Genomic DNA, 22412 nt, shown 5'->3' on the forward strand with positions numbered 1-22412 from the left:
TGTAGTCCAACCCCTATAACCTTGATCAGAAACCCAGTGCGTGTTCTGCTGGGGGCTACAGCTTCATGACCAAAGAGGTCATATGGGAAGAACAGTGCCCACAGAGTGACAGAAGCAGCGGTGGCAAGGAAGGCAGCTCCCATTCTTGTACAGGTTTTAAAACCAGCCTTTATTAATTAATTGTAAGTAATACAAATATTCCAAAAATATAAACAGACTCTTAATGGCATCCTACATTTCAAGTTTTTGAATACAACAAATGTATCAAATCATGAAGCAGGGTGGTCAAGGATCCCATAGCCCAGTCACAGTGGGAAGCAGACCCCTCCCCTCCAAATGGCATCCTGAAAGGAGAAATAGGCAAATCTGGGGTAATTACAGACAAAGAACATCACCAGTCTGAGAGGGGCTGTCCCAGGAACTGACCCTGCACTGAAGGTGTGGGGTGGGACAGCTGGCCAGACCTGTCACCTCTATTTTCTAAAGAGACAAAAGGGGAGCTAGGGTGTAGCTCAGTTGGTGGCACCTGCCTAGCATGCATGCAGCCCTGGGTTGAGCCAGCACCACATGAGCCAGTATGTGGCCACACCTAGAATCCCAGCACTCAGAAGTTCAAGATCATCCCTGGCTAAACAGTGAGTTCAAACACCTGCCTGGATTCATAAAACCCTGTCTGAAAAACAAAAAACAATAAAGCTAAGGTATATAAAAAAAGGAACTGAGAAGTAGCCATAGTTAAGTAGCCCAAAGAGAAAACAGGCTAACCGTTTTCACACTTAGCCAGGCTGACACACTCGGGCTGCACTGCCAAGAGGCCTCTGGAACAGGGCAGGGCATGGAATCGCTGAGGATCCATTTCCCAGAGAACAGCTGTCTTGAAAGCCCCATGCTTTTAGTACGAAGCTTTTCTGAGCCACTGTTAACAGAGGGGCTACACATTTACACAGAAATCTTTGGGAGGCAGGAGGGAGTGAAACAGGTCCCTGGTTAAATGAAGGCAAATTCACTCAACTTCTTTAATTAGGGACCCACGGGCCTACAGCGTCCCCTCTACAATGTGCAGAGTGGAAACCCTTACCTGGCCCTTTAACAAACTGGTCCTGTGTCCAAAGCTCCCCCTATAAGAGGGACACGAACATCAGGCTTTTGATTTAGAAGCCCAATCAGAGAGACACACTGTGTCCCTGAAGAGGCACCTTAAAGAGCTGAACCTGACAGCTGGGCGGACTCCTGGCATGGCTCGAGTGGGTGGTCTACTGACTCCTGAAGACTAGTTTGCAATGGGAAGGCCTGTGGCAAGCCTGGCGACAGACTTCAGGATGAGCTGGCTCCCCCCAGCCTTGCCCTGCTGTGTGCCTGCCTGAGTTCTCTGAGCAGCACCTCCCAACCATCGCCTGCCCCTAAGACATGGAACTAGCAAACAGGACAGGTCTTTAGGTTTGGAAAGAGAGGATGGCCTCGTGGTAGCGGACTACAGGTGGGAGGGGCTCTGACGACAGACAGGCCCAGAAAGCTGGGGCTCCTTGTAGAAGCAGCAGGGCTCTTCCGTGAAGCCGCACTGGGTTTTGGTCAAGACTCAAGACTCTAGTCCTTGCATATGCCTACCAGAGATGGTGGAGTGCAGGCTCTTCTTCCTCTCCAAGGTAAAACATGGAGACACAGAAGTGGGCAGAAAGGGACCTTGATATTCAACTCTGAAGCTCTTATTGCTTAATCAGGACTAGCCCTCAGAGCAGGCCTTGTGAGAGAACCCCCTCCTGTAGCGTTAGGGTGGCAGTGAGACCAGGACCTGGATCTGAAGCCACAACCAAGCTCCTGTGCTCCTGGCTAGCACCTGGAGTCCTCCCCATCACCTTGGCAGGATCCCACAGGCACCAGCAAATGATGCTGGGCATTGAGCTTGGAGAGTCTGTTCCGCTGCATCACCAAAGCAAAAGAGAAGGCGCCACAGTCTTGGACTAAGGAAGGAAGACTGCATAATGCTAGAAGGTGCCAGACAGTTTCCACTCACACCACCAAGCTCCACCACCAGGATTTCTCAAAATGGTTAGTTCCTGAGGCAGGACCTAGAGGGTGGAAACTAAAATAATATTGTACGGCTCCTGAGTGGGCGGTGACCACACCTGAACAATTCACAATGCTGGCACCTGCCTCCAGGGAAAGCAGAGATGCAGCTAGGAACTCCACCCAGCTCAGAGAAGAGGGGCAGGACTCAATTAAGGCAGTGATGCTGAGGTGGGGCAGGCACCTCAGGGGCCCCCTGTGCTGGAACAGAGCAGCACCTCCCTTCCGTTTTCAACTCTCGGAAGCGTCCTTTCTGCGACTCATCTAAAGCATTTAAGATGGAGAACCTAGAGAGCCCAGAGTGCAGGTCTGTGAGGACCTTGCTTGGTCCTATTACACCAGAGGCAGGAGGCATTTGCCCATTTGGCAAACAAATGACAGTGAGCCCTGCAACCCCTCAGTCCTGGGAAAGTAGTTCTCCCAAGGCCCTGGAGAGGAAGAGAACAGCCAGGAAGGACAGAGGCTAGATCAGACGAGACAACTAGGACAGGACACCAAGGGAGACACAACACAGAGCCTGCCTGGGCAACAGGAGGGCTGCAGCAGCCTAGCAACCCTTCCCGTCCTTTGGAGCTAATGTCCTTGCATCAGCACCAGCACAGAATCCCTGAAGAGCACTTTCAGGATCTACAAGCAAGGAGACACACATTTTGCTTTGGACATTTGTTTCCCCTGTACCCTAGCACCTCCATATGCATCTCAAACCCAGGACTGCAGCTCGGCCAGATACAAACCAGGTCCACCACTCCATGTTTAGAAAGAATTTTTAAGGAGTTAAAAGAACAGAAATCGGTTCTCTGTCCTCTTCCAGGGCAGGTAGAAGACCTCTTTCCCCATGGGAGTAAGACGATGGCTAGGGATCGAGAAGGCTGGCTTGGTGCTGGAGCCTGCAGAGACACAGCAGGACCCATGACAGGCCCTCTGCTGGAGCCGGATGCAGCCTGGGGACCACAGGACCAGATGTCTTTGAGTACTGGCTCTGCATGCTCTCATCTTCCCTGGTATGTCTGCTGCTGCTGGCTAGTATTTCATGTTTTCAGAAAGGTGTGTGCCTGGGGCATCAAGGCAGCCTCTGGCCTCTCCTTTCTCCTTGGCACAGGCCTTGTGAAGCTGAGAAAAGCCACGGTTTGGCAAGGGAGCCTGCAATAGTTTCTATCACTGTAAAGCTCAACAGCTCACAGGTCAGCAGGGAGACACATGACTCAGACTGAGTCTTGGATCTTTCAGCTTCTCCCCTACTGGAACACTGGACACCCTAGGCCATAGTTTACTTATGGACACGTATACACACACACACACACACACACACACACACACACACACACACCCCACACGCTCTCTTTCTCTCCCCTGGAAACCAAATATAGGGTGCAAACAGCTCTGATTGCCTGCTCTGCATCTAACCTGCCCTAAAGTCAACCACTTTCCAGCTCCTTCCAGACCCTCTGGGCAAGTGCTCCAGCTTCTGCTCGGCTGAGTCAGTCAGGCTGACCAGAAAGGCACAGTGTAGCAAAGTCCCCTACTGGGATGGCCGTTTCTTGGAAGCAAGAAGGCTAAGGGGCCCGCAGCTGCCCAAGGCTGGTGTAGACATCATCCGCTCCACTCAGCTCCTCAAAGACTGGGATTAGGTTCAGCAACTCTGTGTCTGCCATGTCATCAAACCAGGACTGCACAGGCACCTGGGGTGGGAAAAGGTGATGTTAACCTGATTTTTCCTTTCCTTGCTAGTACTACCCTGGAGGCTGCTGGGCCACACTGGGGTGGTGCACTCTGGTGAAGCCCCTCATCCCAGCCTGAGGCTGTGGGGCCTGTGTGACTACTCACTGCATTCTCTGGGTGGAAGATGTAAGATGCAGGCGAGTTGTCCAGGATGAGGGTTTTTCTCAGGTCCCTTCCCAGGCGGCTGAGGTCCTTGACGTAGCAGCCCTGGTGGAACACACACGATTCCCGAAACAGGCGGGCCCGGAACACCCCACACCGGTCCAGGAGGTCTGTCACAGGGTCAGCATACTGGAAGAAGAAGAGAGGTCTTAGCTTGGGTGCTGTGTTGGGTCCCCTGTGGCTGCTGCATCATCTCCTCTTCTTTCCTCCCATCCTCTCTTGGGTACCTTGGCTAGGCTGGCAGTGAAGAGAACACATTCAAAGAGCTCCCCCATTCGTCTCAGGAACTCATCAACGTAAGGCCTCTTGAGCACATATACCTGGAGAGGCAGAGAGGGCTGTTGGAGATACTCCAAGAGGAGGTAGCACTGTCCACCTTTCCACATGCATAGAGAAGCCATCAGGCCTAGGTATCCATGCCAAGACCTAGGAACCTCTGCCCCACCAAGGATGACTCCAACCAGGCTTCTGCTGGCTCCACAGGCCCAACCCTAAACTGTGAGGAAGGAAGGCACACCATGTCCCAGAAGCCATCTTCATTCCGGGGTGGACCATTAGCTGCCTCCAGAAACAAGTAATCAAGAATAGGCCTCACAGATGGAAATAGCCTATCCTGGATTACTTGAATCCAGCCACAGCCTCCACAGCAGCTTCTGTGCTGGATCCCAGCGGGAGAGCCTGTGTAGGTCCCCATCTGGCAAGGACCTCAATACCTCGTCAGACCCATGCCCTACAGGGTCTCTGTGAACACTAGAGCAGGGCACACCACCTGTGAGGACTCTGCTTGCATTGCTTACAGGTTCTTCAGTTGCTCGTGCCCTCCCCCAGTCTACAATCTACTGCTTTCCACCTTCAGCCTGCACAAGTGCTCCTCCCGTCCATTTTTTTAATGATTTATTTATTTGTACTTTATGTGCATTGGTATTTTGTGAGGGTGTCAGATCCCCTGAAGGTAGAGTTACAGGCAGTTGTGAGCTGCCATGTGGGTGCTGGGAACCCAGGACCTCTGGAAGAACTGCCAGTGCTCTTAACCGCTGAGCCATCTCTCCAACCTTGCGTCCATTTCTTAAAGTTCTGTCTACACTACATCCTACCACAGTGTGTGCCTGCTACAATGTCCTCCTAGCCTGAGTTAGCCGCCAATTCCTCAGGAGAGCCCTCGCAGTTTAGCAGCAGCACCCCTTCAGGCTATTCCTCCACGTCAGACACAAGCCCCCTCCTCAACCATTACATCCAACATGACCTCTCTATCGATTCTCTTCTCAGACCCACCCTGCACAGGCAGCCCTCCTCCTCTTCAATTCCACTAGTCTTTAATTCAAGCCTCTAGTAACCAGAAGTCCCTGCACAGATTTGCCCATGGCTGACTAGACTGAGGGAAGCTGTGGTGTAGAGAGCCTGTGAAGGGATGGACTGTGACAAACCCATCAACACCTCGAGCCAGACTTTCCCCATGAATATCTCTCCGACCAGCCCAGGAAAACAGGTCTCAAGCCTGCTCCTGCTATGACATCTGCAGCAATGGTCCCTGACCTTCAGTTCCAGACAGAGCTGGGTATGCATGGCCAATGTCTACTGAGCACTTAAAGAACCCAGTGTAAAAACCCAGAAGACAGGACGTCAGGGAAGGGGGCATAGGAGAGGTCTGGGCTGTGGGCATGGGGAGGAGCCCTCCAGGCAGGGAACAGAGGCTCTTTGTTTCCTGCCTCTTACAGGCAGAGACACTGTTACCAAGGGGGAAAAGGAAGTAAATCTTAACAGTGCTGTAAAAAAATGAGGCTCCTGTTCACTTGGCAGGGATGGTGATTAAGAAATGACAGTTACAGGGGCTGCAGAGATGGCTCAGTAGTTAAGAGCATCAGCTGCTCTTCCACAGGTCGGGGCTCAGTTCCTAGCACCCACACAACAGTTCTAGGGGATCTGACTCCCTCACACAGACACATGAGAAGGTAAAACACCAATGCATATTACAAAAAAAAAATCATTAAGAAAAGAAATGATGGCTATGACTATTATTTAAAACCAGCCTGGTCTTTGCAGCAAGTTCCAGGACACAGCCAGAATTAAATAAAGAAACTCTGCCTCCAAAAAAAAAAATAAAATAAAAATAAATAAAAAATAAAAAAAAAATAAAAAAAGAGGAGAGAGAGAGAGAGAGAGAGAGAGAGAGAGAGAGAGAGAGAAAGAGAGAGAGTTCTCACAGTCAGACTGTGAATGTAGGCAGGCTAGGAGGAGATATGGATGAGAGTTGGAGTGTTGAATCACTAATAAAATAGGAGAAGCTGAAGAAAAGGAATGGTTAATAGGTCACAATGACCTATTTCCCATTTGAGGCTGGTGTGGCCTGGCAGACAGCTCACCTGGTGAGTGGTCCCCTCAATCTCTACAGGCACTATGAAGTCAGCATTGTTGATTGGCTGGAAAGCAGAAGTTAATGGCGTCAGCATGGCAGTGGACAGGAAACTCCCACCATCCTCCTGGAGGCAGCCCACTAAGCAGTTCTTGGACAACACAGGGTAATAGCCTCATGTCATTCTGGTTTTCCCTCCTCCTCCTCTATCCTACCTGAGGAATTCTACCAGAGATGAATTCAGGGCTTTGATAGGGTCTTGCTACATAATCCTCTAATTCATGGTCCCATTAGTCAAAGACTCGCACCATTTGATGTCTAGCTTTTTCAAGACAGGCTCTTACTGTGCAGCTCAGGGCATCCTAGAACTTATGATCTTCCTGCCTCAGTTTCCCAAGTGCTGGGATTGTGGAAGGGGCTCCGCACCCAATTTAAGGCTTTCTTGTATTAAGAAATATGCTGGTAAGAAAACCCAAGTGCCAAGCAGATTTAACTACTATTTCCATGCTAAGTGGAGACAGACACAGCATGTAGGCAGTGATTTATGATAGGTACGTGTGTGCATGTGCGTGTGAAGGTTCCTAACACTCTTCGGTATGGCCTGACTCCTTCCCTCCATCACTTCTGTCTTCACCTGCAGAGCACGTCCCAGCACCTGCTGTAGAGCTCAGACAGGTCCTGAAGAAGGAGGGGCCATGTGCTGCCTTACCTTAAAGGAACTGTGCACAAGGGTCTCATCCAGGTCGATGACCACACAGATCCGTCCTTGGTCTTGCTCTGTCACCTCTGGGAGCAGGCAGGTCCCAGGTATCTAAAATCAGAGCCAGGATGCTGAGATGTGCCCACCAAGAAGCACACCCACTCCCACCTCAACAGAAGGCTACAAGAGTCAGGCTGTATGGAGAGTCACCAACCCAGGAAGACCCTGCTTAAAGGCAGAGGAAGAGGCAGCAGGTCGGTGTTAGCCATAGAAGGCTGAAAACAGTGGGACCTTTGGGTGTTGGTCAGGGCTGGTGTGGGAGAGATAGCAGAGACAAGAGGGGTCCTTGGCAAATACTCAGCATAAATGGCTTCCCAGGGTACAGGTGATCACCCCACCTGCCAGGTCAGCTAGTGCCCGGAGGGTCGGCCAGATGGACATACCTGATAAAACTGGTACTGGAGACATTGCAAGAGATCCGACTGCGGGAGAGAAAGGAGGTGCTGAGTGCCAACCCGTCAGCTCCGCCTGCCCTAACCAAGCCACTGCTTCTGCCTCTCCAAGACCCAGTCACCTAGCAGCTCCTCAGAGTGACAAAAGTGACCGTTTTCTGGGCAGCTGGGCAGAAACAAGGAAGGCCTCCTCTCCATAAAGTGAGCAGGCAGGACTTAGGGACTCAAATCTTTACTGCCCTCTGTGGTTAACCTCTGCTTAGCCCCTTAAACCTAGCTTCTTGCTGATAATGTATGTTTCCTCTTGCCTCCTTGGGACAGGCATCCTGTGTGTAGGTACTGAAATACTGAGCACACCAGCATAAAACACTACTGGGGTGCCCGAGAATATGCAGGGAGACTGAATACAGAGAGCACAAAGACAGCACTGCAAATGTTACACAGTGTACCTAGTAAATCTTGGGGGAAAAAAAAAAAGCTAAATTCTGAACTTAGAAAAACCTAAGATTGTCATTTGGGCATGTTTCTTTCAAGGACAGCCTAGCATTTCCCTATGGTAATATATGATTTTACATTTTGATTTAACTGTGCAAATAAGTACTTCTTTATTTATTTATGTATTTTTATTTTTTTAGGTATGAGCACTCTGACTGCATTTAGCCTTTATGCCAGCAGAGGGCACCCAATCTCATTACAGATGGTTGTGAGCCACCATGTGGTTGCTGGGAACTGATCTCTGGAAGAACAGCCAGTGCTCTTAACCTCTGAGCCATCTCTCCAGCCCCAGATAAGTATTTCTTAATTTTACTAAGAATGCTCCATAAAAATTAACTGCTTAGTAATACTGTGGGGTTGTATTTACTCAACCGTTCCCCCACTGGACAAAAGGGCTCTTTCGTAGACTGTTCCTGTGCACAGCCTGGCTGTGTGAACACAGAGCCACACTAGGTTTAGAGGAGGTGTTTTATCACCGAGGTACAAACAGCCACACATTTCCAAGTGACTCATGGTGGCATAGCTGCAATCTGCGGCAGGGTTTGCTTGTTGGTTGCTGCTTTTGTTTTTAAAAAAAAAAAAAAAAACTCACTATATAGCTCAAGCTAGCCTGAAACTTGCTATGTAGATCAAGCTGGCTTTGAACTCAGATCCACCTACCTCTGCCTCCTGAGTGCTATCAAGGTTATTAAGAGCATGGGCCTTTTTAAATCCTTGGTTCCTACAAAAAATCCACTTGGAAGGCAGTTTTGAGTACTAGACAGTAATAAACACAGGCTTCAGAGCCAGAGATTTGAGTTCCAATCCCACCACTATCAGCGGCTAATTTGGGGTACACTTATTACATCCCTGGACCTGAGCTTTCATATCTGCAAGGGATCTTTCAGGGTCCTGGAATCTGCACCATCTCAATTGCCCACCTCACAGATGGGAAGTATCAGAAAGAAGACAGGCTAAGGGAAGAGAGGAAGAGCCTTTAGACCAGAGATCCTCATGGCCCCAGACCAGGTCAGAATGCCCGCCCCAGCCTGCTACCTTAGCGATGGTGTTTGTCTCCTCCTTGTATGTGAGCTCGGTTGAAGAGCTTGACTGGCCAACATGCTGGGTATGGAAACAGCAGAAGAGGGCCTTGAAGATGTTCCGGCCACGGGGCTTCTTAGGCGAAGACTTGGAGACGAGGCCTGAGAGAACAAGGAATGACAAAGGCCATTAGCTACAGGGATATTAGTTTCTGTAGCAGCTACCAAACGCACATACACCCTCCAGTCTGGGTTCTGCTGGAGTCGTGGACACTGCTCACTGAAATGCCACACACTAACAACAAAATCTATGTGCAGGGCTGGAGAGATGGCTCAGAGGTTAAGAGACTGTTCTTCCAGAGGTTCTGAGTTCAATTCCCAGCAACCACATGGTGGCTCACAACCATCTGTAATGAGATCTGGTGCCCTCTTCTGGCCTGCAGGGATATGTTCAGGAAGAACCCTGCATACCTAATAAATAAATTAATTAATTAAAAAAAAATCTATGTGCATCTCCTAGCATGCTCCCTTCAGTGAGGAAACAGTAGTGATCTCCACTCTCTGGTCTGAGAATGGGAGACCTGGGCTGCACAGGGCTGGTTTTCATACTCTGGTGCGTCTTGAGAGGGTATCACAATGGGCTGGGTATTCCGTGCTCTATGGCAGTACACTACCATCCAAACAAACCTGTAAGGACCCAAGTTCTCTTTACCCAGTCTCTTGGAAGACTCCCAGTTCTAGGAAAGGGATCAACCATGATTCAGCTCCACGACGGCTTCCCTAAATCCTGGATCAGTGGCAACAGAACTGAGGGTTGAGTTGCCTAAAATCTCAGAAGTTCCTCACAATGGACTGGCTGGCTGAGATGTCCGTGGGGAAAGATACTTGCCACCTGAGCGCCACCATATGGTGGGAGAGAACAACAACGCCTGCAGGTTGTTCTAATGCTGCTTGCCTGTGCGCACATGCACAAATTGAACAAACAAAACAATCCCCTCCCCAAGCCTCAGCTCCAAGACAGGAGGCATGTTAATTTTCTTCTCACGATTTCTAATTTTTCCCTAATACTTCAATGCCCACCCACTCTCCTCTCCTGTTCCAGGGAGTCTGTTGGAAAACAGATGGTTACGGCCCCAGGTCGTGCACATCCTGCAGCCTTCAGTCTGCTTCTCAGACTAAAGCTGCTCTGCCCTACCTTGGCCACCTGAGCTTTGGAAATATAAATACACTTTAACAAGAAGTTTTCCAATGCAGCTCCAGAAAGACCAAACTGATACAAAGCAAAGGGCATTACAGGCCCAGCAGCAATGGGCTTCAAATTGTCCTTTTCAAGTTGCTGGACTCTAGAAACTGCTCTGGTAACTGTCACACAAAGGAGCCGCTGCAAAGAGTATAGTGGCCAGGAGGTGTCGCTGTACATCCAATTATGGAATGGTTCCTCCTGGGCGGCTGAGTGTCCCAGAGCCTAAGTGAGACAAGCTGGTCCACTGTGAGGCAGAGCCAACTGTGCAGGCAAGTAAGTGCCAGAAATGCCTCTGTGAGGGAAAGCAAAACAGAATGAACCCCTAGAGCTTCCCTATTATCTTAGGGGAGGCCACCCATGGACATCTTTTGATCCCTCAACATCAGAAGAGCCAACCCCCAATGGGAGATGCAGAGCTCTCCCCCCCTGGGTTATGGCCACTGGGAATCTCTCCAAAAGCAACTGAGCCTTCCCAGGAAACTGCCTGGAAATCTGGGCGTCACTTTAAAAACCATGAAGTTAGAGGACAAATTTTTATGACTTCCTCCCACCTGTATGGGGGTTCCAGGCTGTCAGGCCTGCAGGACAGTAAGCACTTTTACCCCTGGAACCATTTTGCTGGCCGCTTTGGCATCACTTTAACCTCTTGGCTACATATGAGGAACTAAGACTTCTTTGGGCATTTTTTTTTTTTTTTTTTTGGTTTTTCGAGACAGGGTTTCTCTGTGGCTTTGGAGCCTGTCCTGGAACTAGCTCTGTAGACCAGGCTGGTCTCGAACTCACAGAGATCCGCCTGCCTCTGCCTCCCAAGTGCTGGGATTAAAGGCGTGCGCCACCATCGCCCGGCTTCTTTGGGCATTTTGTCATGAAGTGTTTTTGCCAAAGCAGTCTCAAAGACCAAATTCAAAGCGAGGCCCCGTACTTAACAGCAGAAGGATAGGAAGCTATCTATCCCTTGGAGCATCCTCCGGACACTTCCTAGTCATCTCTGCAGAAACCAACACAGAGCTCCAAGAGCGAGTCTGAGCCTTTCCCCTGGCTCTGTGGTTTCTTCAGGCACAACCACAACGGAAGGCTTAACCCAGGCACAGTCTTTCTTAAAAGGGCACACAACCCAGGCCTTTCCTGAAGACGCCACATCAGGAATGTGTTCACTACCTTAGTAACAGGCAGCTGGCTGGGGCCACAGAGAGGCCCAATAGGCACGAGCTTCCCAGGCCTAAGGGGGACCTTGAACTCTGCATTTCAAGAGTCACAAACACACACACTGACCTTAAGGGCAGGCTCTCAGAGCAAACACCCCACCCCCACAACTGTGTCGGAAGGCTAGTCTACCTACACTGTCTCTCACCGGCCCCGCAGCACAGCATCCTTATGTTACAAACACTACTCTTGAGGGTCATCAAGGCTGAACTCAGCTTCCCCCCACATGGCTGCTTCCCCTCAGGGCTAACAAAGGCTTTGCCTGTTATATTCCACAGCCTTTGGCCCATGGCCAGCAGGTGTTTAATAATTTCACCAACTGTCTGACTACAGGGCCTCCAGCTAAGCCCTGGAGAAGCCTGCATTCTTCTGTCATTTCCCAGAACTGAGAACAGAAAAGCCTCATGAGAGGAAGGAGGTACTGAAGCAGCTGGGTGACTGAACCAAGCCAGGAGGCTTTCTGGGCCACAGCCAAGTTTACAGACCTGTGTTAAGACCCCTGCCATCACAGCCCCCGATTTGCAGGAGGAAACTGAGACAGTTAGTTCATCAGTCTGTGGGGGTGGGGGTGCCACATGGAGGTATGACAGCAGAATCAGAATTTGAACCCAGAGCCACGACTCTCAGGCATTTCCCATCAGTGCCTCTGAAAGGGACACTGGTGCATGTCCATGCACTATTGCCAGGCTTGGGCAGAGCCTTCCAACGGCTCACTGTGTCCCTGAGAGCCAGGAGTGGGCCAGTTCCCCGAACAGTGTGTCATGGGGAAAACCAGTCCACCTCCCCTGGAGAGGAACAGGGGTAGGCACAAGAGTGATCAGGTATGAAGGGATTTTACAGTGCACAGTGTCCCCAACAAGGAGACAGGGTCCCCCCAGAAAGCTGCTCAGCCTCCTCCACACCCCATCCTCCGTATGATCCTGCCTCCTGATAAGTACCTGCTCTTCTTGCCCTAAACCTTGGGATGCCTGAAAAGGCGGGCAAAGGCACAATGGGGAAGCCAGCCCTGAACTTCTGCTAGGTCAGCACCTGCTCACCAGCCCTCCAACTCAAGACTGCTGGCTTCCTACCGAGGCAGCCTATAGAGAGAGGCCGCTAGGGAGGTGCCTCTCTATGGGGCTGTCTGGTTGGGGTTCAGGCTCTGCCAGCTACTGATTCAACCATGCAACCTTAGTTTCCTTGTCTATAAACGGGGTTAGTAGCAAGACCTCATTCAGGACAGCCTAAACATACGAGTAAGGTCCTGGACAGCCTCTAAAACTGAATGAAAGCAACACTACTAACTGGCAACAGCCTGGGCCTCAACTGCAGGCATCAACATGAATCGGAGTTGACATGGGTCTCATTCCAGAAGCCCAGCAACAAGGGATTAAGGGTCTCCTACCCACATCATATGGTTGAAGTTCAAGGTCAGATGAGGGAAGAGTGCCTGGGAGAAATCCCTCTACCTATTCCCCAATCCAGCAAAGAACTCGTAAACTGTAGATGGTACCCTGACAAGCATCACTTGCCGTGAACATTGCCCTCTCCCCGTGCACCCCCACAGCCTCAGTAAGAATCTCTGCCTGTAGGAAGCATGTGTTTGCACATGTGTGTGTGCACATGAACAAATGAACCCTGGCCTTACCAGGATAACATTATTTTTAACCTTCTGAAGGTCAGGTCCAGCTACCACGGTTGCCAACAACACAGCTTTGGATTCTAGGAGTTTCTCACAGGAAATCCACGCAGCCTTGGACGGGGCAGAAGGCAACTCCTTGAGCTATGGGACTTTAACAAGACCATTCCCATACAAGAACGGTTCACTCCCCCCAACACCCCTAAGGATCCCCCAGCCCCCATCCCCCACAGCAAAGGGCAGGGCTGGCTCCTACTATAAAATGGCCTCTCTGAATGACCTCCCTCCCCTTTGCTATTGGAGGAAGGAGAGTATTTGGAGCATTTCCGGCCCTTCTTGGCCTGCTGCCTGGGTCCTGCAGCCAAGACACTTCTGATTGGGGATCCCTGTGGAGAGGAGTCCTCCCAGGTTGTCAGCAAGAGGCATCTGTGTCTTGGCTAAGGACTTGCTCTGAAGTGCCAGATATATGGAAGGGTCCCTTGGACCATCAGGTAAGTGGGCAAGGAGACAAAAGAGGGTAAGAGATGCCGAGACAGCTCCATGAGCCCAGAAGACTGCAAACAACGGGAAGATACACTCCCGATCCACAATGCCCAACCACAGATGTGTTCTGCTAACAAGGCAGACAGGGCAAAAAAGTAGATATGAGTCTCACTGCATGGAGTTTGCGCCACAGGACTCGGCTCACACCAGCCAGTGTGACCTATGCTGGGCACTGGTAGTCCCCGATTCAACAGCATCTTGGTTCCTCATCTCCTCTTTCTTTCCTGTGTATGTATCTGAGGCAGCCCAGGTAGTTCAAGTTATCTTCAAATGCCTGCCTGGGCCTAGCGGTCTCAGGGCGGGGCGGTCACCCTCAGACCGCTGGGGTCTCTGGTCTCAATTTCAGGGACCTTCTTCCCTTACGAAGATCTTAGTTTTGGAAACAAGGATTCCCAGGCACCTTGATTTCAGAAGGTGCCTCTAATTGGATTATTGGCAAGAAATATAGGCAAATTTCAATATTTAAAAAAAAAAGTTTAAAGGTGTGTTTTTTGGGGGGGGGGGGCAAAATAGCAGGTTCTGGGCCAGCAGGGACAAACCTGAAATGACATTCAAAAAATTGTCAAGGGCTAGCGCCTACCTTGCCACACAGTGCCAGCTCTAGCAGGGGGACACTGCTGGGTACTGGACAGCAGGCAGCCGCATTAGCTCTCCCACTCCTGAGGAGGACAGAGCAGGCTCATGGGTGTGCTAAGAGAAACCTGACAAGCAGGACACAAACACTACCTTGGTGGCAGTTCAGTGCTGTCTTTGTGGAGAACCAAGAAGAACCAGTTTCTTCCTAGGCTTCCTTTGTTGCCTTAGGTTGTCAGACACAGCAGGAGAGCAAGCAGAACCAGGGCAAGGAGGCACAGGATGGAGTGAGCAGGAGAATGGCTACCTAAGGTGCTACTGGCTCTGAGGGCAGGGGTGAAGCTCAATGGGTTAAATCTCCACCAGCAAAAATTAAAATAAGTTAATTCTGACTTTGGCACAAGTACTGCATGTGGCCAGGAGCCTCAGTTTTTTCCATCTGTAAAATGGCAAGAGGACTAAAACAAAGAGTGAGGATTTTAAGGGCTTCTGAAGGTGCTGGCATAAAACCCCAGGCATTAAGATCAGAGCACTTCCACTCTTGGGCCTCGGTCTCAGAAGGTTCACAGTATGACACCACTGAGATTTATTTCAGAGGCTGCACAGCAGAAACCAGTGGGACAGGGAGAGGCCTGGGAAATGGCCTTTCCTGGAACTGCACAAAACTAATTTGTCTGTGTGTCTCTGCCTCAGAGGCTGGCCAACCTGTTCCTCCTTCAGGTTCGGGCCTCCACAGTGGCTTTCTGCCCACTTTCAGGACTCCTGTTCTTCCCCACTCGCCCCTGCTTCCCCTACACTCTTGTATTCCTGAGCAGTTCTCTGTAGCTCTGGGTTCATCTGCAGGCCACAGGGAAAGTCTCCCTGTAGAGCACTCTGGGAAGTGACTTCAGAGCTCGGTGTAATGGCAGCACAAGCAAGAGGGCCCTTGCAGGGCCTGGGCAAGGGTGGCTTCCACAGGCCAGTCCAAGCAAGACTGTTCAGCCCTCAGCAGACTCCTCCTCCATCTGGCAAGTGGGAATTCCTCCTATCTCCTAAGGTTGCTGAGACAAAGCCCTAGTCAGAGCACCAGGCCCACGGTGAATGCTCTGTAAATACTGGCTGTGGCTATTCCTGAGTAAGCAAGGACAATCGCTCTGCCCATTCACACAGAAAACTCCTCCAGTTCCCAGAAGAACCCAGTTCCCAGAAGAACCGCAGGCTTCCTGAGTGAATCTGGACCCTGAGGGGAATCTGCTTGGGGCTGAGCAGGCACTTGGCTTCGCTGAGCTTCCTGGCTCTTCTCCCAGGACACCTGTCAAGATCAGGGGGAGCATTTGGAACACACATGCCTGGCCCACCTGCTGTGCTCTGAGTCAGTGGGTCCCAGGTGTGTGTGTGTGTTGGGGGTGGGGCTGTATTTTTAGTAAGTGTCATAGGAGATTCTGACGTGCAGGTCCCTGGCTTAGCGCCAGAGAATTCTAAACCCCTTCTAGGATTAGAAGGTAGTTCAGCCAAAACCCCAGCAGCCCTCTCCACATCAGATCCAATGGGTTCAGACCCTCAGGCCCGGGAGGAGTTGGACTTGAGTCTGGTTTGCCTCAAGGGCCACTTGTTTTATTCCAAAACGGAACCAAACCCCAGTCAAGAGATCTGAGTTTGCAGTACCCCTCGTCCCCTCACAGTCACTCCTTCCACCGCTGAGCAAATAAGAGGTGGATGCACAGTCCCGTCCCTGTGGCACACAGCCTTTTTCTCACTGAGCTGGAGCCATGTTTGCTCCCTGGCAACAGTGCAGGTGGGTAAGAGCAAATTCAACAGGATGGAGAGTCTGTCTCTAAGAGGCGGGGACAAGGTGGATCCCAGCACAGGCAGGAGGCAGGAGAGCTCATGGGCTCAGTCTCAACACTACAACAAAACAAAAGTGGTGTGTGTGTATGAGAAGAACCATTGGAAGGGAAAGGAAATGTCAAGTCCACTCAGATCAGGTTCAAGGCTAATTGGTAGGAAAACTAACCAATAAAAAGAGAACACCCACTCCTGCCCAGAGGGAGGCTGTCGTGTCCACAGGAGCCATGCTGCAGGAGAAGGTCTCATGAAGGCTCACTCTGGCTTGAAGGGCTGGATACTCAGACAGGAAACTGTTCCATTGAGTCTCTGATTCCCAGTCTCTGTCTCCCCCTTGATGTCTACTGGTTTCTTCCTAATATCTGCCTGTAGCAAATTCATCTACATCACAGCTGGGAACTAGCTTTCAGTGCTGAACATGTGAGAGAAACATAATCAGAGACCCAACCACACCTTTTCTCAGTCATGTCTAGGCACCCCAGAGCCGGCCAGCTTTAGACACGATAAAAGCAGTTTAATGCTCTCTCAATGTGTTCTACGCTCAGACCAAAGTCATAAAGGCCAAGATTAAGAATATCTACTTGGGGGGCTGGAGAGATGGCTCAGTGGTTAAGAGCATTGCCTGCTCTTCCAAAGGTCCTGAGTTCAATTCCCAGCAACCACATGGTGGCTCACAACCATCTGTATTGAGGTCTGGTGCCCTCTTCTGGCATGCAAGCATACACACAGAATATTGTATACAAAATAAATAAATAAATATTAAAAAAAAAGAATATCTACTTGTCTGGCAGTGTTATCTTATGCCTTTAATCCCAACACTCAGGAGGCAGAGGTAGGTGGATCTCTGAGTCAAGGCCAGCATGGCCTACAAAGCAAGTTCCAATACAGTCACAGCTACAGAGTGAGAGAGACCCTGTATCTATTTCTCGACAAAACTTATCTTTCTCATTGTTATTAAAACTACGTAAAAGATGGCTCAGCGGTTAAGAGCACTGGCTGCTCTTTCAGAGGACCAGGTTCAATTCCCGGCAAGCACATGGCAGCCCACAACTGTCTGTAATTTAAGTTCCAATAGATCTGACTCTCTCACACCAATGCACATAAAACAAATATATATATATATGTATTTATGTGTGTGTATTTATATGAGTGTATCTACAAGAAATCTGAATCCCGCTGAGCTCATTAACTCTAAGGCAAGTGAAGACAGTGGCAGCTATTGGTAGTTCCATCTCTAAGAAGGTTTAGAGACTCTTTAGGAGGCACAAGATTCCAGCTCCCACCCCACCAAGTCACACAGGCAAAGAAGCAGTCTACAAGAAGTCTGTGGAAGGCTCAGAGGCTAACCCTTCCAAGAGGCCAATGCCCTCTACATCAGTGTCCTCTCAGACCCTGGGGCACTGTCTTGGGCAGAAAACCCACACCACTGGGTACTGTTTATACAGTGCGTCTTTGGGGGTGAAGCAGGAGGGCAGACAGCAGCCAAGCTGCGCTTAGGAAACAATAACAACCAGCACTAACTTCCCTACACAACCCTTGGTCTCACTGCCTCACCAATCCAAGAATCAAACATCCCAAGACAGAAATATCGGAAAAGAGTGAAGGAGAAGCTGTCAGATGCACACGCAGCCATTTCACACGCTGTCTCTCTTTCTCGTACAAATATTTCTATTACGTCTTCACAGAAAGGTTGGGAGCATCAAATCTTGTTAGAAATTTGTCTGTCTAGTTAGTCCCCCCCAACACTTTTTTTTTTCAAGATAGGGTTTCTCCTTGTAACAATCCTGGCTGTCCTCAAACTCACAGAGGCCCCCTGTCTCTGCCTCCCAAGTGCTGGGATTAAAGGCGTGCGCCACCCACTACCCAGCTACTATTTCCTTCAATAAAATTCACTAAGGACTGACTAGGAAGGCCTCCCAGAGTTAGCTGCCACCTCCTTTAACTGCCCAACCTTCTCTAGCAGGGAGGAAGGACACAGGCCCACCCACACATTGCCCTTTTCTTTTCTAAGAGTCATTTACTATGTATAGTGTTCTGTTTGCATACCAGCAGAGGGCACCAGATCTCATTACAGACAGTTGTGAGCCACCCTGTGGTTGCTGGGAATTGAACTCAGATCCTCTCAAAGTGAAGCCCATGCTCTTAACCTCTCAGCCATCTCTCCAGCTCCCCCAGGGACTTCTCACTCAGACTCTGAAGTCTTACTTAGTTTAAACTTAACTAAGTCAGCTGGCAAACCGCAGGCCCGGTACATTTACAAACGCTGTTGTGTAGGAGAAGCACTACCCTGGGCTCTTACCATGCAAACAAACACTAGCTTAAAAGGCCTCAACCAGATTCCAGGACGGTAGAAATCCAAAGATGGAGGAGCATCCCCACGCCTGGGAGGGAGTGAGACTGACGCTGTAACCTCCCACCCTTGTAGGCTGGCTGAGGAAGGCCTTACCCAACACAGACGCTGACAAAATACCCAACACAGACGCTGACAAAACTCCTTTCAAAGCTTTTCCTGGTAAAGGCTTAGCTGCATCTGCAGGCTCTTATGGGAAAAGGAAGACTTTCCCCCTTCTGTGGAGAGCACCAAGAAAAACTTGTCACCATGGGGCTGGAGAGATGGCTCAGAGGTTTAAAGCACTGGCTGCTCTTTCAGAGGACCTGGGTTCAATTCCCAGAACGCATGCGCGCACGCGTACACACACACACACACACACACACACACACACACACACACGGGTTGCTCACAACCACCTAACTTCTAGCCATCTTCTGACCTTTGTGGGCACTAGGCACCCACGTGGTACACAGACATACACGCAGGCCAAACACTCATATATGTAAAATAAATTTAAGAAAAACTTGCCATCATTCTGCTTTTTAGGGATAGCAGTCTTGGAGAAGAACCCTCAGTGTAACTAGCTTCCAGACCCCGCCCAGTTCCAGATGTGAGCAGAGCAATCCAAAGCTTAGGTCACTCTTCTGAGAGTGGGCACAGGATCATCCCTTAACAAGTCGTTTCTGGACCCCCTCCCAATATGCTGCTGAACTGAGGAGGCCTCACCCCTGTCTCACATTGGCCTATCACGGGGTGGAGCCTTGTTTCCTTTGCTTTCACCCATCTAAGCCCAAAGCTGGGCACAATCTCCCAGCATCTGGGTGACATCCTCACATGACGCTGTAGTAAGTGCCCATTCTTCCCAAACGGATACTTATATTTTTGATGTCATACACAACCAGCTCCTTGCTGTATCAGGGAGACATTTCTCCCATCTGCTTGGAAAGATGATCCAATTTTGATGCTTTTATCATCAATGACTTCAGCAACTTTGTTCCACTTCCCCTACTGTAATTACTTTTGAATCATCAGCGCACACCAGGCAGTCTTTAAGCTCGGAGAACAGAATGAGAAAAAGGAAAAAACCGACAGTGGTAAACAACTTCACTGAGAGGCCACTCGAGCCAGAGGCAGCTTGCTCCTTTCCGAAATCAACTCATTAATAAACTGTTCCACAGTGCTCCCTTCTTCTTCCAAAGGTAGATGAGGGCTGGTTGGGGAGGGGAGGTGATGAGAGAAGGGAGGGGCAGGAACTCCTAAAGGAGAGGAGAGCATTTGCTCCCTCCCACGGCTGTGTGTTTTAAGATGCAGGTTCTGTTTGTAAACGATGTGCAACTGAGCTAGTTGGCTTGGTTGTCGGTGCCCAAGCAGTCCAAAAGAAAGCATGCCCCCCCCCATGCAATCAAATTTACAAGGGGGGGCACGACCAAGAAGCAAGCCTCCTCCAGGAAGAAGTTTGAAGGGCAAACCACATACACAAAAAAAGGAAAAAACAGAAAGAAAACAAAAACACAACTCCAAGAAAATCAACCAAGCCAGCAACCCGACACTGTCAGGAACTCAGCTGCTCGGCTCTGCTGCCGTGGCACGGTACAGATTCCCCATCTACCCTGCTGTGGTCCTGCCAGCCTCAGGACACCGCCAGGAGACCCTGCGGGTGGGATGAGGGTGGTGGGTGGGAAGGAAGCACACTCATGCGGTCCTGGTTTCCCACTACGCCCCCTCCTCTTATGTCCTTGTCCTTCCTGATTTCTTCACCTCTGCCTGAAGCCTGGGTCCTTTTCCTGGGACGAGGTTGTGAAAGGGACTGGAAGACTGGCAGTAAATTATAAATAAACACAGGCAGCCTCCCTTTGCAGTCCTTAGCACCACACACAGGCCAGCAGAGGCGGTAAAGTTGCTGCCTGAATCACACAGCTGGGTCAGCGATGCAGTCAAGAACAGGGACCCTGGCAAGGAGAAGGGGGCCTTCCTGGGGCTAAGATCTGAGCAAGCAGGGCTTCACCTCTCCCCAGCACTCGTCGCTGCTTTAGATGCCGAGAAAGATGAACTGCTCCCCTTCCCCCATCCTACTGAGGAATTCCAGAGAGGCTGGGATACCATCGCAGCGGCTCTGCCCCTAGGCTAGGCAAGTTAGGTAGACTCCTTGGAAAAGTGAACCCCAAGGAAAAGTGACCTGCTGATTAATATTAATCAATAGGGGGATGAGGTCCTACACCCAGGCCCCACACCTGGCAGCCTTCCAGGGTCTAGGCCTCAGTCTACTGAACTGTGGCACGGGCCTTTTATGCCCCCATTAGAGTAGAGAGAAAGGGTAGCAGCGCTTGGGATTTGGTCCCAAGAGCGTGCTCTTCACTCAGCCAAGGAGCCAAGTGACCGCAGTCCTAGGAGTTCACTAGGATAAAAAAAAAAAAAAAAAAAAAAAGGCAACAACGCTAGTCCTTACACTCGGCGGAAATTTCTACCAGCTAGCTATTTTGGACACAATTCTCAGAGCCAGAGAGGGAAGGGGAAGAGTTTCAGGGGACCCCACTGTGATCAAACCCAGCGATTCCTTCTTCCCGGCCCCAACCTCCTCCCCGCCCTCGCGGGAGGCCGAGGCCTTCGCTCCAATCCCCAAGCGCACCCCAGAGAGGGCCTGCGACACCCCTGTCTTCTCCAATCCGACCCTCCCACCCTCCAGCCCCCCAAAAGGCGGGGGTCGCGAGCCCCTGCCCACAGACAACTCGCACTTTTTTGCTGCGCGATTCAGAAACACGCCGGGTCCGATGCCATCCGGCGAATTATGTAACCAGGGACACCGCTCCCGGGCTAAACAAACGCGGCTCTGTGTGTGCGAGCAGCAGCGGCCCCGGGGGAGCGCACCGGGCAGGGAGGGGCTCCGGCCGGGCCTCGGGTCGGGCTCGTGGGTTCCGCCGAACCGCCCGAGTCCCGCGCCCAACGGTGACCGCGGCCCGACCCCTCCCCCCACCGTCGCCCCCGCCTCGGGCCGGTGAACTTCGCCCCGAGTCCCCGCGCGCCGCCACAGCCGACCGCCCCGGCAGCCTGGGCTCGCGGGCCTGCGTGAGAACTCGGCTGGCGGCGGCGTTCCAGCTCGGGACCCCCCCCCCCATTCCCTCCCCGCGGTTCCCCCGACGGACGGGCGCGCCGCGGTGGGGAGGGGGAGAAAAGTGACCACTCCAGAGCCGCGGCCCGGGTGGGGGCGGCGCGGGTGGCCTGGCGCGCCGCGCGCCCCCTGAGTCTCTGCCCCCGGGGGGGAGGGGTGGCCCGACGGGTGACAGCTGCGCGGATGACACCCTCCCGCTGGGCGCTGGCAGCCCGGGCCTCGCTCGAGCCCCCCCACGGGGGTCGGGGTGCCGACGGGTGCGCCGGGGCTGACCGACCCCCGGGTCCCGCCGGATTCTCCCGCCCCTCCTCGCCCGGGGGGCGACGCAAAGTTTTGGGAAGTTGCGCCCCTACCTTGCTTGGTGAGCACCAGGGCGTCTTCCCTCCGCGCCTGGGTGATGATGGAGCCGTGTTCCATCTAACAATCCCGCGGGCCCGGGCTGGCTGGGCGGGAGGACGCGCGGGCGGGCGGCCGGGCGCGCGGGCGGGTTGGGGGGCCTGGGCGGGGGCCCGTCGGGCTCCGGCTCCCGAGACTCCGACTCCCACAGCTGCTCACATCCCCCCCCTCCCGCGTTTCCTCCCCGGGTCGGGAAGGGAGGAGGCCTGCACAGAGGACGGACGGCCCAGGCAGCGGGTCCCCGGTGTCCCCAGCCCCGATCCCCCGGTGGCAGCTCCGGGCTCCTCAGTTTGGGTCCAACATGGAGAATCCGGAGCGAAAACAAGAGGAGGAAATGGGACACGGGGCGGTTTCCAGGCTCCCCCCTCCCCTCCGTACTCCAGATAAACAACCCGCGGCTGCAGCGCCCACCCCCGCGCTCCTCCCTGCTCTTGAACCGGCGTCTCCACGGCCTGCCGGCGCGTCCCGCTCCGGGTCAGCGTCCTAGGCCCCGGGACCCTCCACCAGCGAGCGACAGGGGCTGCGGACCTGGCAGAGGTTTGCTATTTTGTTAGGGAAAAAGCGAATCCCCGAGGGGGGTGGGGTGGCGGGCGGGCAAGGCTGGCGGGGGAGA

The 22412-nt window shown here is 51.9% G+C and overlaps 1 protein-coding gene across 2 annotated transcripts; it reads right to left on the reverse strand.

The window, feature by feature from the left end:
* Window positions 1–142: 142 nt before the first annotated feature.
* On the reverse strand, window positions 143–22102 carry Ctdsp2 (CTD small phosphatase 2). Of its 2 annotated transcripts, XM_050163852.1 has the most exons (8): window positions 21757–22100; window positions 8978–9123; window positions 7439–7477; window positions 7005–7106; window positions 6306–6362; window positions 4173–4265; window positions 3889–4074; window positions 143–3743 (listed from the first exon to the last, which is right to left on the reverse strand). In XM_050163852.1, exons 1-8 carry the CDS (start codon window positions 21818–21820, stop codon window positions 3618–3620), a joined length of 813 nt encoding a protein of 270 aa, XP_050019809.1. In that variant the 5' UTR covers window positions 21821–22100; the 3' UTR covers window positions 143–3617. The 2 variants fall into 2 exon arrangements, with proteins under 2 accessions (XP_050019809.1, XP_050019810.1); XM_050163853.1 differs by lacking the exon at window positions 7439–7477 and having other exon boundaries at window positions 21757–22102.
* Window positions 22103–22412: the final 310 nt, after the last annotated feature.

The sequence above is a fragment of the Alexandromys fortis genome, unplaced genomic scaffold (genome assembly GCF_014885135.2).
Source record: "Alexandromys fortis isolate MF-2015 unplaced genomic scaffold, M_Fortis_MF-2015_v1.1 scaffold_125, whole genome shotgun sequence".
In the NCBI taxonomy this organism is placed as follows: Eukaryota; Metazoa; Chordata; class Mammalia; order Rodentia; family Cricetidae; genus Alexandromys; species Alexandromys fortis.

What these genes read in the sequence shown, in the direction of transcription:
- Ctdsp2 (XM_050163852.1), bottom strand. Translation starts at nt 21,820, where the DNA reads ATGGAACACGGCTCCATCATCACCCAGGCGCGGAGGGAAGACGCCCTG. An exon ending in TCCAGTACCAGTTTTATCAG is followed by an intron (nt 7,107 to 7,438) that starts GTATGTCCATCT and finishes CTCTGATTTTAG; the next exon opens with ATACCTGGGACCTGCCTGCT. An exon ending in TTGAGGGGACCACTCACCAG is followed by an intron (nt 4,266 to 6,305) that starts GTGAGCTGTCTG and finishes CTGCCTCTCCAG; the next exon opens with GTATATGTGCTCAAGAGGCC.